Source organism: Echinops telfairi, unplaced genomic scaffold, assembly GCF_000313985.2.
Source record: "Echinops telfairi isolate 266 unplaced genomic scaffold, ASM31398v2 ScPeMD7_18;HRSCAF=68, whole genome shotgun sequence".
NCBI lineage: Eukaryota > Metazoa > Chordata > Mammalia > Afrosoricida > Tenrecidae > Echinops > Echinops telfairi.
Window position 1 is genome coordinate 37942687 of NW_022103915.1, and position 15851 is coordinate 37958537.

Sequence of the window (15851 nt, forward strand, 5' to 3'; positions counted from 1 at the left end):
ACATTGTTGAAAGAAGGCATTTGCGCCGGGGGTTTAAGTGGAGAGAAAATGTTTTTAGAATGATGTACAAATGCGCTTTACACAATTGATGTGTGTATGGATTGCAATAACAGTTGTATGAGCCCCTAATAAAATGTTTAAATAAATAAATAAATGATTTTTTTAAAAAGGAAAGAAAGAAGGCATTTGCAATGAAATCACTGGTCTTGCAAGAGTCATCTCCATCATTTCTGTCGCCAAAGCCATATTTCCCAACTACCAATCCTCCCTTGTTCCCAACTTTCTCTTTCCATCCACTAGTAGTTATCATTGCATCTTTTTTTTAATTGATGCATCTTGATTGCATGTTTAATTAATTTCAGGCTGCAAAAATTGGTAAAATTTTCACTCTTCATCTTTGGTGTGTCTATATGAAAAACAGGCATATTAACTTGATCTCTCTTGTCGGTGTGTAGATGTTACCCTATCACTGGCAGTGCTGCACTTCAGGGTAGAACTTGAAATGTCTTCCTTGTGGTGACGGTGATGCTATCTCCTTTCCATTTCTCCTTCCCACCATATAATTATCAAATTCAAAATGACCAGTAACCTGTCCATTCCAGCTCACAAATCACTGCCTAGGATATCAACCTTTACATGTTTTCTCTTTTATGTTTGAGCACTTTCCATGTTCCTAGATTTATACTTCGAACATTCCACATTTGGATTAGTAAGAGATATTTGTGGCTGTTCGTTCTCATTTTGAGTCAGGCCCCATCAGCAGATGAAGGTCCAGAAAGCTTGGCTCCCTCCGCGATGTTACCGTCAGCTCTGCTTGGAGGAGGCGGCTCTTCCCCAGGCTATTTTAGTGCCTCGCAACCTTCCGGGCTCGCCTGCCAGCGCTATCAGATGCTGTTCTTCTGCGAGTCAGAAGGTCTCCACTGGTCAGCAGTTTTGGAAATTGAGTGCCAGGTCCTTCCTTCTAGTCTGTGTTAGCCTGGAAGATGTACCATGGGTGACCTTGCTGATACTGTAAATACCAGTGGCGTAGCTTCCAGCCTCTCAGCAACATAACAGGACAATGACCTGACCAACCAGGGGTGACCTATAAGGATTACAGCCGAGGAAACTCTCCGGGGCAGGTCTACTGGTCACATGCAATCTCCATGAGTAGAAATCTACCCGACTGCACCTAGCAACCACAAATAGCCCCTGGGTGTTTGGTAAAGTTAGAGGGTTGGCGGGACTGAGGGAAACCCTCCATGAGAAGGGTTAACACACACACCACCCCATCAGGGGCTCCGCCACACCCATGAGCCCAAAGGAGGCACATCTAGAAGGCTCACCTGAGGCAGAGCTGACAACTAATGCCAGCTGCGTGCAGAATCACACAAACACTTGCAAGAAAAGAAATGATCTGTCTGCCCTTGATGCAACCGGCCGTAAGTGTCATTATTTTGTGAAGAGGGTTTGCTCTACTGCCAGAACCACATCAGACGTCACCTGTGTGTGAGCCGGCTCAGCCTCTTCTAGAATGAAGAAAACGAAGTCAGTACGGGCTGACTTGCCCGCCAGCTCTATTTGCCTCCTTGCCACTCCTTGAAAAGGCTTCCCCTTCCTTCTGGCACGTTTAGACTGACTTGGTGAAACTCCGGCGCCAGCTCCATGAGCTCAGGTGCCTATCCTTAGTCTGTTTCTCCAGCAGCTGAGAAAGCATGATGCTGCCTCCCTGCTGAGCACCACCTCTACCGGGGCCGTCCAACCTAGCATGCGGAATAATGGATTGACAGTCAGCACAGCCAATGGGGCTCAGCGCCTAACCCAATTCATAAAGATGTTCATAGCCAAACGGCATTTTATCCACATCTTCTCTCTCCGCAGATTCTGGGATTCACCTCTCGGAACCTGTCAGTCAGGTTTCAGACCCTGAGACCATGACTAGATCACCATCAGCCGAATTCTCTTCTGCCTCTTCTCCTGGTAAGCCTTAGAATCCTACCAGTTATTTGCATCAAATGCTCAATTTCTGTTTATTTGACTTCTTTTTTTCATTTCCAGTGACAGCATTCTTCCTATTATTTCTTGGTTTTGTTACAGCTTTGCATATTCCAAGGGATTCAAAATAATTAATCCAAATAATTAGTCCTCGGGTTTATTCTGCCTCCTCCACAGGCTCGTTTAGGGCCTCCACCCTCCAGGCCACCCTTTTCCTCTCTGCTCCTGTCCCTCACACCATCGTTTAGACACTCAGGAGAAGCTCAGCGAGTGTTTGTTTTGCCAGACAGACAGAGGACTAGGGTTCTGCAGCGAGCTCTATAATCTTTATTTCTTCTGGGTCCTGCTAAGAGTTGCTGTATTTCTCAGTTCTCTTTGTGCGTGAGCTGCCCACCTTACTAAGTGACTCAGAGAGATCTCCTTAGATGCCATGAAACAAAGATGAGGGCATCTCCTGCCCCTCCTTGGAAGAAAGAGCCATAATTCTAACCAGCAGCCCTAAGGAGAGGTCAGTTCTCTTAAGTTTAGGAGCAGTTTCCTACATCTGCATTAGGTAACCTGGGCAACTGGAATTTTTCTACCTGCTGCTTATGGAAAGTTTAGAACACACAAGAATGGAGAGAGTCATCAATGAGCCTCACGTACTCACGACTCAACTACTATAATTTTCATCTCTTGATGACTCTTCTTGCCTTGTCTCTGTGCCAGCCTTTCACCGGATTATTTTGAAGCAAACCCTAGCCCATCTTGTCAGTTACTCATCAATATTTCAGTATACATTTCTAAAAGATGAGGACTTGCACAGACATAGAATCATGGCCTCATTATCATAGCTAAAAATGAATTGACAGCAAGTCCTTATTACAGTCAGACAGCCAGTCAGTGTTCACATTTCCTCAATTGTCTCATAAAGATTTCTTCACATGTGCTCTCACCGGAAACTAACTCATTATCAGCCTGGCATTTGGCAGAAGTATTTCATGTCTCTTTTAATCAATAGATTGCTTTGCTTTGATTTATTTGTTTGTTTGTTTTCCGTTCGCATATTTTTTTGCTTTGTGGAGGCAATGTGGCCATTTGTCCTACAGCTTTCCACCTCTTGGAATTTGCTGATTGCTTCCCTGTGGTCCTCTGGGCCTCTGGTCCCAGAACTTCCAGTACACTGACAGTTAAATCTAGAGTTGCACTTGATTCAGGCATGACAGTTTGGGATACATATACCTGATGGTAAGGAGCCCTGGTGGTACTTCCTGCGCATTAGGCAGTGGGGTGCTAACTGAAAGGTCTGTGATTCAAACCTATCAGTGCTCTGTGGGAGAAAGATGGGGCTGTCAGCTCCCATAAAGATTTGCAGGCAACATGGCCAGCATCTCCTTGGGATAGAGATGAGGCTTTCTACTCCCATGAAGAGTTACAGTATCAGAAATCCTCAGGGGCAGAGTTCTACCCTGCCATATAGGGTCACTGAGTCAGCATGGACTTTATGGCAGCGAGTTTTTGGTTTGGAAAACCTATAGAAGGTCATTATGAGTCAGAATCCTCTCACTGCCAGTGAGTGGGTATATCTGATGCTGTAGCGCTGTGCCCCTCCTCCAGCAGGCACTCAGGGTTCAGCTGTCTGTCTTTCATGATGCCAACAGCAGTTAATGGCCTCTCATTGGATCCCTTATTTCAGGGGAGCCTGCCAACTGGTGATAACTGATTCTAGCCTTCTAGCTTAATCTGTTAGCTAGAAGACTGATCAGCTTTGATCCTGACCTCTGACTCTGACCCCCAGGGATCTCCACTGTACAGTCCCCGAGCCCAAAAGAGAAGATTTTCCCACCGAGTCAGCCCCTGCTGGAGTTTGTGCCCCCAGCGACAGCCCCTACCCGGCACCAGTGGGTACCAGATGAGATGGAGAGCGTCTGCATGGTCTGCCGTAGAGAGCACTTCACCATGGTGAGTAGGCGGCATCTTTCCAGTTTTACCAGCCAGAGAAGCTCTGGAGCCAGAACTGTCAAACCTAAGACTGGGTTTTATCTTCAAGTGGATTATAATATAGTTTCTGGACTTGGACAGGTGGTAGGTGTCCTCAAGTAGCTTTAAATTGACAATTGTTGCCATTCTCATGAAACAACTAAAAAGAGGCAATGGAGTGTAGCAGGAAGAGTCCCCAAGGGTCCACAGATCTTGCTTCCAGCTCCCAAGTGTAGCACTACAAGACAGTGACCTGCTAGCAGTTCTGCACTCTGGTCTGAAGAGAGAGGACCTGGCTTCCATTCCTGGCTTGGCCTCTTCTCAGCAGTGTGACTGCAAACTTCTTCCGTCGTTGCAGATGCCCACTGCTAAGCAGATCCCAAAAAGTGAGCCAGTTGCCACTGAGCCCATTCCAACGCATAGCAATCCCAAGGGTTTGAGCTAGAACTCTGCTCCATAGGGTTATCAGTGACTGTGGTCTTTCCTGGTATATTAGCAGAGCTTTTCCTGAAGCACCTCTGAGTGGATTCAAACTGCCGACCTTCCAGCTAGTAGCCCAGCGCTTAACAATTTGCACCACTCGTGGAGCTGTTAGGACTTAATACTCAGCATGGTGTGCTAACTGTCCGCATATTAACTGGATGCTGATGTAACTTGTCTGCATCTGTTTCCTCCTCGTAGTCTGCAAAAGACCTGTAATACTCTCTTCACATCACAGGATCCAGCCCACATCCAGATGGGTTCTAAGGGATGGTTATGTGATTAAAGGAAAGAAATTAAGAGAGAGACAGAAATTTTGGGGTGCTCACCTCCATGATAACTGGAACCTGGTCCAGGAGAGAGAGAAAAAAATGTATTCTTACATCAACTTATTTAGTCTTGGGTATGCAAGCCCCCCTAATTACAGGTAACCACATATGTAACAAAGTGGGCAGTCCCTTAGCCCTAGAGGTCCATGAGTTCATTGGGGGAGTAACCTATCACCAGTGCTGGCGACTGGTAAGGGGGGGTGACTATCCCCTAGCAGGAAAACAATCGCAACATGTCTGCTCCTATAGTGAGAGCTGCCGGCCAGATAGCCATCGGCCATGTGCTTGTAAGAGGTCACTTTAAGGCAGCACTATTGTGGGGATGAATCATAATTTTGAGAATGTGACTTAGACTCATCTCTAACTCAGAAGTATGACGGCCTCCCTCCACCCAGAATCCTGGCCTCCCAGGCTCCTTAAATATGGGAATAAAGAATTTGCCCACATACACTCTCTTCCTGGTCCTCTGTTTCCCACAGCGAGGAGGTAGTCCTTGTACCCACACTGTGGAAATGGTACTTTGTCATCCTCGTCATCACCAGTACCGTGGTGTGATCCTCATTAGCTGGGAAAGACTTCTCCCCATTGTTTTTTGCTGTCTGTTCAAATGTTACCTCCACAGAGAGAAAGATGGGCCAGGGCCTATTGCAAAACGGCCCATGACTCAGGCACCTCTGCCCTCAGCTGAGAAATACCTTAACATGTCAGCTGTGTGAGGGCGGGGACTCTTGTGTCTTTTCTATAGTCTCTAGGCCTGACCTCTGATTATGTCTTAAGCCACAAGTGGCCAATACCAACTTTGAAGGGGCTGATGACAGATAAGGCTCATCGTTTCTGCCGCCTCACCTTCTCGTCCTCTCTCTCTCTCTATTCTCTTCCTGTTGACATGCCTCAGTTTAACAGACGCCATCACTGTCGCCGCTGTGGTCGGCTCGTCTGCAGTTCCTGCTCCACCAAGAGAATGGTGGTGGACGGCTACAGGGAGAATCCTACCCGGGTGTGTGGCCAGTGCTACCATTACTACAATAAAGAGTGAGTGTCCCGCCACAGGTGTGCCTCTGCCGGTGCCCACCGGAACTTCCCCCACACCCGTACACTCCAGGGGGTCTCGGGGGAACATGCATCTCAAATCTGGGATGACTACAGAAACTTTAGGTTGACTGCATACGTTCACACCAAAATGCCATTATCTTTGCAGTGCCATGGTTCTAGACTGACCTTAGGCTACTAGGAGAGGAAGCAGCTAGGAGAGGAAGCCATGTTGGCTTTTCCAGACTCTTCCCTGATGTTTTCTGAGTGGTGCAGACATTCGGTTCTTCGGCCCTTCTCCCTAATCCAGCCAGATGTCGTCGTCCACCAACAAGCTCCCGTTGTCCTTCAGGGACATACTGGCGTCATTTCCAGCAGCTATCGCCCAGGCAGTCTTCCTGGCTGTTAGCCCCGCTCTCCTAGAAAGACTCCCCTGGGGAAGGCGCCCAGGCCTCTGCAAACCTCTTGACAGCTGGTCTAGGCTGGCTCAGTCTCACTCCATTTACCCCACTGCTTCTAGCAGCTGAGGATGATGGCCTGCGAGGCCAAGGGCACCTGGGAGTATGAGCAGTTAGTGTGATTAGAGTTCTCCTTCCAGCAATCACTCAGCGGTAATTCCTTGGCCCTCGGTATGTCCTCGTTTGTCCAGGGAGACAACCAACCCACAGACTGCAAGGATAGACAGGTGTGGTGGTAGTGGGCACACAAGCCTTAGAAGACAGAGAGGTAATGGGGGGGGAGCCAAAAAAAAAAAAGCAAACCCAGAAATGAGAGTAACAACTGCTAAGTTTGGGGCAGAAGAAAATGTGGATTAGTTGAGGAGCAGTGACCAGATGGGGTCAATGTACCCTGGGCTTTGTGGTTGGCAGCCGAGCAGGGAGTGGGTAGACAGTGACACAAAGACTCAAGGCTTTCTCTCTGGCTGCAGGGACCCGTTGACCTGCAGGCTACCAGTACTAGACTGGGCTCTTGCTCAGGGCGTGAGGTCACAGTGCTCCAGGGTGCTAGGCAAGGAAGGAGTTAGACGTCCTGAGCAGAGGTCAGGGGGAGCAGGAGAGGGAGCCCAGTCAGATCACAGAGGGCATGCTGAACGAGGAACGTGAGGTTTGCTTTTTCTTTGCCGTGGAGAGCTAGCTACCCAAGCATCTTAAACACAAGCATGACATGACCAGATGTACATTGTAGAAAGCTTTCCGAAGCTGCCAAGGAGAGTACACTCACTGCCACCACGTCGATGCCAACTCGTAGCAACCCTGTGGAGGATGCCGGAGGCTGTACATCTTGGCAGGAGCAGACAGCCTCATCTCTCTCCCGCAGAGTGGCTGGTGGATGTAAACCGCTGACCTTCTGGTTAGCAGTCCAAGGCTTACCTGCCAGCACCACCTGGCCTTCTTAAAGGAGCGATGAGGTTGACAGAATCAGGGAGACCCGTTAGGAAGCTATTGCAAAGACTTGAGCAATAAGTAATGGGAGCACACACAGAGAGAGTCGGAGAGTGGTAGAATGGGGTGGACAGGACCTGGTGAAAGACTGCAGAGAGAGAAGAATCCTGGACGATTTGATGATTTTCATAGGTAACACTGTGAATGCCAGTGCTGTGCAATAAGCTGAAGTACCAAGAGCAGGAGGAGTGATTCAGGACTTTGATTTTTCTTTCTCTGTTTTCAGTGTGTCAGAGGAGAATCCAGGACCTTCAGAAGGTAAGACTGGCTCACACTCTCTGAGACTGTGAGACGCCCCTGTCGGCTGTTTCCTCAGTGTCTCGGCTTCAGCTGAGTACTCAATGGCAACGTTGTTGTCAAAGGAAATGGTTGGCATTTCTATCAGCCTGTTTTCCCTAAAGGGCATCATGTTAATCATTGCAGTTGGCCATTGACCTCCAGCACTGTGAAAGATGGCAACCAAAGAAAGGGCTCCTCTCTTCTCCAATAATGAGCCTGATAAAGTATTTAGTGCCTCTGCTTTAACTCTTAGTTCACTGCGTAATGCATGGAGTCTCAAAAGCTTACAAATGCGCAGCCACATCATAGCAGCTGGTCTCTCTTTGCCTTTGGCATCAGAGCAAGGAGGGCCAGGAATAGGAGGAGCTGGGATGTGGGGCTGATTGCCTCCATGAACAGCTTCCTCCTTTGCCAAGCGACCAAAAGAACTGGGCAGGGCTTGGCTATCGATGTACTGACCATTTGGAACAGAAGAATTTTTATCAAGAGGAGGGACATGCAGAATTTAAATTCTCGTGGATGCTCTACTTTCTAGAACCCAGGGGGCTGCTGGAAGAGCCCCTGACTCTATTGCCCTGAGTGCATTTTTAAACCTTAAATCAAAACAATTCCCTGTCATCTTTCAAAAACCAAACCACCGTGTAATTTGACTAGTTAAACATGCTCAGCTTGAGCATTGTGTTTTTTAAAGAACTACCTACATGTAATCAAGTGACAAGAGTAACTCAAATGATGGGAACCTTGCAGGCTGTGGGCGGACGGACAGTGGGTTGATGTTAGGGAGGAGAAACAGCTCAGAAAATGAGAAGGTGACACACCTGGAGGAACATCCGCAGTGTGTCCATCTTGCTGTGTATATTTTCAACAACAACAGCAACATAAAATCTAGGAACAGAAAAAAAAGGCCCTCAGCTCTTAGTTGATGTTTCTTAGTTTTTTCTCCCTACGTTCCCCGTCCTCCTTCCTTCTTGGCCACCCCTGTTCACAGTCGGGCCTCTGCTTCACAGAGGGTATCCTCAGCGTTTCTCACAGGAAGTGCCAGGGCTGTATGTCACGTAGAACACCCACCCTGGTCTGTGCCTGGGTAAGGATGCTTGGGGTGCCTGGTACAGTCTCCTGAAGGAGACAGAGGGGACCAAGGAGAGGACAAGGGAGCGCTTAGACTGTTTCTGCCTGTAGCTTGCCCCAGCTCTCTCGACTGGGCGAGCCTGAGCTGCCACCCAGCAACTGACAGGTGACTGGCACTTCCTTCTCCCCCAGCCCCTGTCAACTCCAAGAGTGAAATGCCCCCATACTCTGCCGTGGTGAGAGTCCCCAAAGCGGCCGAGCTGGAATGGACTTTGGATCTGAACGAGGAAGAAAATGAGCTGGTGCGGAGTGAGTTTTACTACGAGCAGGTAATAACAAAGTGCGACCGCACCTTGAGTGCCCTTAGGAGGTACCAAGGGGCCCCTGGAGGGCACCAGCCATGCAGAGCTCACTCCTCCCCGAGAGGTGGGAGTGCAGTCCCACCCAGGGCCACATAGAAGGAAAGTCCCAGCAACCTGCTTCCGAAGAGCACAGGCTTGAAAACCTCAAGTGTGGGGTTCGATTCCGCACCCCTGGGGTCACTGTCAGAATCCAGGCGAGAGCAACTGCAAATGATGTCTAAGGCGTATGTGGGGTGGGGTGCGGGGTGCATTCAGAGACACATGAACGCAACATGAGACATGTGAACCATCGGGAGATGGGAACTGAAGCTCTTGGGAAATAGCCGAGGCAGGTTCCTGTGGTGGCAGGCCAAAGGCAGTCAGGAAAGGTTCTTTAAGATGAGCCTCGGCAGAGAGGTAGGTTTCCAACAGCAGAGATCGGAAGCTGTGAGAGGAACCGTACTGAGGACCTGTGAGACTAATGCATCTGAGCAAAGGCCTAGTGTCGGAATGCCACTGGGCCATACGGGAATCTGGAAGGAACGTAAGACGTTGATAGGGAGTAAGACGTGGGACTGAAAAAGGCTCTGCAGATGGGAACCTGAGCTCTGGTCTCAGGAGTAGGTCCGAGGAAGGCCTGGGTTCTGAGTGGAAGCACAGGAAGGTAAGCATGCTTTAGCAACGGGCAGCTGTGTGTCTAGGCAAAGCCTCCTGCAGGTGGTCGGACAGGGAGGTGACTGTCCTAGTCCAAGCCTCTGCACTAGTGGGACAGGAGACAGCCTAGAAAAGTTGTCAGGACAGGGACACAGCCACCTTCTTCCCTGCAAGGTGATGAGCCCTAGCAGCTAGAGCTCCGACAGTGCTGCTCCCCGGAACCTGGGCTCCTTCCGCCAGAGAAAAGGAAGGCTCGTTCCTGCCCCAAACCCAACAGTGTGCGCCTGAGCTCACCATTCCTCCCTCCTCTCCTCTCTCTCCTCCCTCCCTGGCCAGGCCCCGAGCGCCTCCTTATGCATTGCCATCTTGAATCTTCACCGGGACCCCATTGCCTGTGGCCACCAGCTGATTGAGCACTGCTGCAGGCTGTCTCAGGGCCTCACCAACCCAGAGGTGGATGCAGGGCTGCTCACAGACATCATGAAGCAGCTGCTCTTCAGCGCCAAGATGATGTTCGTCAGGGCCGGCCAGAGCCAGGACTTGGCTCTCTGTGACAGGTACTTGTACACCTGTCTCGATTCTTTCACGTGGTGGCCTTTTCTACCCAGGGAGCCCTGGTCATGCCGTCGTTAGGAGCTCGGCAGCACACCAAAAGGCTGGCTCTTATAGCCCACCCGCAGCTCCTACGGAGAAGAGGCTTGATGATCTGTTCCCAGTAGGCTGGTGTGGGCACAAATGCCCTCCAGTGGACTCCTACTCGTAGTAACCCTGTGCCCAGCAGAACGAAACCCTGCCTGATCGACCCAGCACCGTCCCTACCGTCTTTCCCCTGCTTGAGCCCATTGTGGCAGCCAGAGTGCCGGCCCACCTCTTTGAGGGTCTTTCTCCTTTACCCCGACCCTCTACTTTCCCAAGCATGAAGGCGGTCCCTTCCCAAGGACTGGTCCCTCCTGATAAAGCTTTCAAACGATGTGAGAGGATGTCTCAGCATCCTGTCTCTAAGGAGCATTCTGGATGCGCTTCTTCTAACACAGATTGTTCTCCTGACAGTCCATGGCGGTTTCCATATTCCTCACCAACACCACAATTCAAATGCATCAGTTCTTCTCCATTCTTCTTTATTGACGGTCCGGTTTTCACATGCATGTGAGGCGGTTGAAAAGACCGTGCCCTGGGTCAGGCGCACCTTAGTTCTCAGAGTGGCAGCTAACACTTCTGAGAAGTCGTGGGCAGCGAGTGTAAGATGAAGTTGGTCCATGGTGGGCTTCGGGGACTATGAAAGGGTTCTGAGCAGAGGAACAGACGGAAGAATGTCCTTTATGAATGAGCAGCAGGATAGCCAGTGGCTTCTAGCAAACACCCCTCCAGGTAGTCAGACAGCACCCTGACTGTCATAGTACAAGCCAGAAACAGCTCAATCCTGGAGGTCATTTGATTTCTTGACAGCTAATCTCGTGAGCAATGGCTGTAGATCCTAACTTGAAAACTCCAGTCTTTCCTCCGTGAATCACAGGACTGTGTGCGGGTCTGATTGGGAGGTATTTTGTGTTCTTACATTGAGAGTAGCCTATCCTGAAGGTGCAGTCCTTGATCTTCATCGCTAAGTGCTTCAGGTCCTCTTGGCATTGAACCCTATGGGGCAGTTCTGCTCTCCAGTACATGGGGTTGACCCCATGGCAGTGGGTTTGCTTTATTCTTAGAGGTATCTGTAGAGTGCTGGCAAAGAATATCGAAAGTACCTTGGACTGTCAAAAGAACAAACAAATCTGGCTTGGAAAAAGTACAGCCAGAATGCTCCTTAAAAGCCAGGATGGTAGGACTGGACTGCATCTCATCTACTTTTAAAGGAAGGAAGGGAGGGAGGGAGGAAGGAAGGAAGGAAGTTAGGAAGGAAGGGAGGAAGGAAGACATCATGCTTGGTAAAGTAGAAGGGCAGCGAGAAAAAGAGGAAGGCTGTAGACGAGCCGTAATGGCACAATGGCTACCACCATGGGCTCCAATCTCACAGTTGTGAGGATGGCAGTGTTTCGTTCTCTGGTACCCAGGGTCGCTATAGTCGAAACTGACTCCATGGCACCTGAGAGCCACATGGAAATTCACTGCCGTGCCGTTTTCCTCCCCGCAGCTACATCAGCAAGGTCGATGTCCTGAACATCTTAGTGGTGGCGGCCTATCGCCACGTGCCATCTCTAGATCAGATCTTGCAGCCAGCTGCTGTGACCAGGCTCCGGAACCAGCTTTTGGAAGCTGAGTACTACCAACTTGGCGTTGAGGTGAGGCAAAGACAACGCTTAACTCCACGCCACTGGAATGAGCTGCCATTGCCAGCCCTCCACTCTCCTTGGCCATGGGACCATGCAGTCTGTGGGAGTGATGGCCAGGGTGGGGTCCCTGCAGGTCTTTGGGAGCTCTCAGGCCTGGTGTAAGTGTCTCACATATGGAGCAATCTTTCCTCCAGGTCTCTACAAAGACTGGGCTTGATACCACTGGTGCATGGCACGCTTGGGGGATGGCCTGCCTCAAAGCTGGGAACCTCACTGCTGCACGAGAGAAGTTCAGCCGCTGTCTGAAGCCCCCTTTGGACCTCAATCAGCTGAATCATGGCTCGAGGCTGGTCCAGGATGTGGTTGAATACTTGGAGTCCACAGCTCGGCCCATTGTGTCCTTGGTAAGAGGCAGGGTGCCCAGAGAGGGGCGGGAGTGTGACAAGGTACCATCTGCTTTGGTGGGTATAAGGATCAGCTTAATTCCGCTGACGGGTCAGACCTGGCCCAGCACCTGCCAGGCTTATGCTTGTGGGTTTTTTCTTTCTCATTAATACAAACGGTGCAATCTGTGAGATACAGAACTCAACAGAAGTACCTCATCCTTCTAAGTCCTGAGAAAGTTTTCCCTCTTAAACAGGATGCACCTTTTTAAAAAATATTTTTTACTGTGTTTTGTAAGAGTTTACATGGCAAATTAGGATCCCACTGAACAATTTCTATACATATTGTTCAATGACAGTAGCTGTATTTTTCACATTGTATCAGCGTTCTTTTTTTTTAGTGGTTTGCTCGAAAAAGTATTCACAAATCATACACCTCCATGTTAAATCACCTTTAAAATGAGTTATATATACATAATCACAATCAGTTCCATGCTCCCCCCTCCCAGATTCCTTGGTTGCTCCCCATATCCCCTCATCCTCCCTGTCTCCCGCCCTACCACCCCTACTCCCACCCCCACCACCCCCACACACACATCCCAGATAAACCATCGCATCGGTTACTGTCTCTATGCATCTCTTCCTTCAGTGCTTCACAAACTGGGAAACCCCGCAGTAATAATAAAAAACAAACACAAGATAAAATGGCAAGAATAAAATAATAATATAAAAACACAAATGAAGCATAAGAAAGAAAAGACCACCATCAATATTTTAAAAGCCAGGGAAGAAATTTTTGTCGTGCAACAAGCAAGAAATACTTGAGCCTAGATCAAGTTCAGGTTGAGTCAAGATGGAGGTCAGCTGACCAAGTGGTAAACAACACCGTGTTCAGTCCACCTCCAAGTTTACAATCGTCGCTGTCTGATGACAGTAAAGCTGTTGGAGTCACTTGCTGTGGCTAGAGGGGATCTGCCAGAGGCTTCATCTGACTGCACACTTGACAGATGGATTTGGGCCCCCACTGTTCCCCACAGCCTTCTACACAGTGGGTGCTCACAATTTAAGCTCTGATACTTTCCCCTTTGAAATATCTGGATTTTGTTATTATCATCTTTGAATCACACAAGCTGATGAGCTTCTTCCATGGGGACTTAGTGGACTCCTCACTTAGATGGCTGCTTGTTTGAATACAAGCCTCTAAGACCCCAGACACTGTTCCAGTTGCTAGCCAGGCACCATCTGCTCTCTGCACCACTCTTTGCTGCAGCACCCTGATATTCAGGGATCCTTTCATGAAGTCTAGTGTCAAGTAGGACCGTTGTCAGAACTAACTGTTCTTGCATCGGGGGTGGGGTTAAATGGGAGTTCTGCATCCATCTGCTTGTCCATGGGTTATGCAGGCCTCTGGTTTACTTTGGCAGTCATATTATGTAAAAAAAAGCCCTACAAGACCAACAACAACAACAATAGCAATAAACCAGCAAACAAACAAACAAGGGGGGGATGCAATTTTCCCACTTCTCTAATTGCCTCTTTTAAAGGGAGACATTTGAGTTCCCTTTCTCTGACAGGTTTCTGCCTGATACTGTTTCCAACTTTTAGAGTTAGATAAATAACTATATGATTAGATAAGTAATATGGTAAAAAATAAAAAACATTTTAACAAAGAAGGAAAACTTTTTTAGAAAAGGAAAATTATTTGTAATCCGATTTAAAACGATGTCCTGTCAAGTTGGTTCCAATTTGTGGCACTCTCCGATGTTACAGGGAGAACTGCTTCACAGGGTCTTCTTGGCAGTAATCTTTACAGAATCTGATCACCGGGTCTTTCTCCTGCGGTGCCACTGGTGAATTTGAACTGCCAACGTCGAGATTCGTGAAAGAGCAAAAACCACTTTTGACACCCAGGTGCCTTAGTCCCATACCCAGACTTCATATTGAGGTCTTGGTGAGTTCTGTCTACTGTGTTTTCGAATAAAGCCAGAATGACAGAAGTATGATATTCAGAACTCCGTGTCCTGCCCGAGCAGGTTTGCACAGTGCAGTTTTCTCTGGAAGCATAGAACTGTTGAGTCCCGGTTTTCCAATATGCTCTCTTCTTCCCTGTCAGCAAGATGACGACTACTTTGCCACCTTGCGGGAGCTGGAAGCCACCCTTCGGACCCAAAGCCTCTCCCTGGAGGTGGTTCCTGAGGGGGGAAAGATCATGCACAACACCTACTACCAAGAATGCCTCTTCTACTTACACAACTACAGCACCCACCTGGCCATCGTCAGCTTCTATGTGAGGCACAGCTGCCTGCGGGAAGCCCTGTTGCAGCTCCTCAATACGGTGAGGCCCGCTGACATGGCTCGCCAAGGGCTGTGGCCACCTTGCTTGCACCCCTCGGCTGTAAGAGGAGGAAGGTGCAGAACAAGGGCTATGGGGTCACGTGAGCACCTCTGGGGGAGTCAGGTCAAACAGGAAAACTCTACACAGTCTTGATCTGGTGGGGGGTGGGGTGGTGCAACAAGGCTTCCCCTAGATCCCAAATCCTTCCTCGGACTGGCAGGGAGGAAGCCCACTCCTTCCAGAATCAATCCAAAGCAGAATCACACCGTAGCTAAGAGCACTGACCCTCCAAGGGGCGCTTGGTTTGGGTCTTGGGTGACCTTGGGGAAATTGCTCAGCCTCTCTGTCTGACCTGAGTGGCCTCATCTATCAAATGCTTAGAGCACTCACTATGTAGAATTATTGTGAGAATCCAATGAGCTACATTCATTAACTCTTTAGAACAGTGAGCGCCACACAGAAAACCCCGTGTGTCTTAGCGAGTGTGATTTTGGGGTACCTCAAGTGCTGACAGGACTTGTTTCTTATGTTTGTGCATGAGCAGCATCCTCTTGAACACTCACTGTCATGTCCTCGGCATGTCACTCTGTGGTTGGTGGTCTTTGAAAAAAGCCAAGAATCAAATAATGCTCGACAAGCAGGCGGTAACTACCCAAAGGATACCGTAGCTTAGAACTTCCTTGTGAACTTGGTTCTGTTTGTATTGGGAGGAAGTTCTTGAACTGGAACCTGTAGTGGAGAGATGAGGACAGACGTGGTCCGTTATGCAGGAGTCACCATAGAGAGTGCGCTCCCAGACTCGACGCTGCGGCGGGGAAGTGGAAGGTCCTAGCAGAGTTGGCGAGCCTGAGAGAAACGGAAAGCATGGTGTGGGAAGAGTGTCAGTATCCAGGGATACGCCATGCCTGTTCTGTGTTGGATTTTTTGGAATGGTACTCTTAAGTTGCCATTTATTAGGCCCCCTCTCCGCAAAAAATGTGAACCAGAGTCCAGTGACTTCCAAAGCCATCATCTTGGGATAGAAGGGATCTGGTTCTTCCCACACTGGGACATTTCAGTCTTAACTCCAGGGGGCGCTATGTCAGATCCTTTAATCTGCTACAGGTGTGTTTGTAAAGTCCATTCCCTTAGTGGGATTTCCAAATCAGATCCTTCGGCTGTGGCCTCTGAAGGAGGTTGTGCACTTCGAAAGGGCAGAGTCTAGAACCCTGACTGTCTAGCACACTGCCTGGATCCACACCTGTTGATTCCGTGACCTGTCCTCTGGGGATTGGTTACCACAGGGCCCAGAAGCACTTCCCACTTGCAGACCCC

At 49.2% G+C, this 15851-nt stretch overlaps 1 protein-coding gene across 1 annotated transcript in view; it reads left to right on the top strand.

Annotated features, from left to right (window-relative positions):
- Positions 1–15851, top strand: part of ZFYVE26 (zinc finger FYVE-type containing 26) — a 77798-nt gene that overhangs the window by 45218 nt on the left and 16729 nt on the right. The window contains exons 26-34 of the mRNA XM_045287620.1: positions 1861–1959; positions 3752–3915; positions 5638–5774; positions 7440–7471; positions 8753–8889; positions 9892–10112; positions 11681–11828; positions 12014–12223; positions 14316–14537. Of these exons, the coding sequence (XP_045143555.1) occupies positions 1861–1959; positions 3752–3915; positions 5638–5774; positions 7440–7471; positions 8753–8889; positions 9892–10112; positions 11681–11828; positions 12014–12223; positions 14316–14537 (1370 nt within the window). The remainder of the gene's footprint in view (positions 1–1860; positions 1960–3751; positions 3916–5637; positions 5775–7439; positions 7472–8752; positions 8890–9891; positions 10113–11680; positions 11829–12013; positions 12224–14315; positions 14538–15851) is intronic.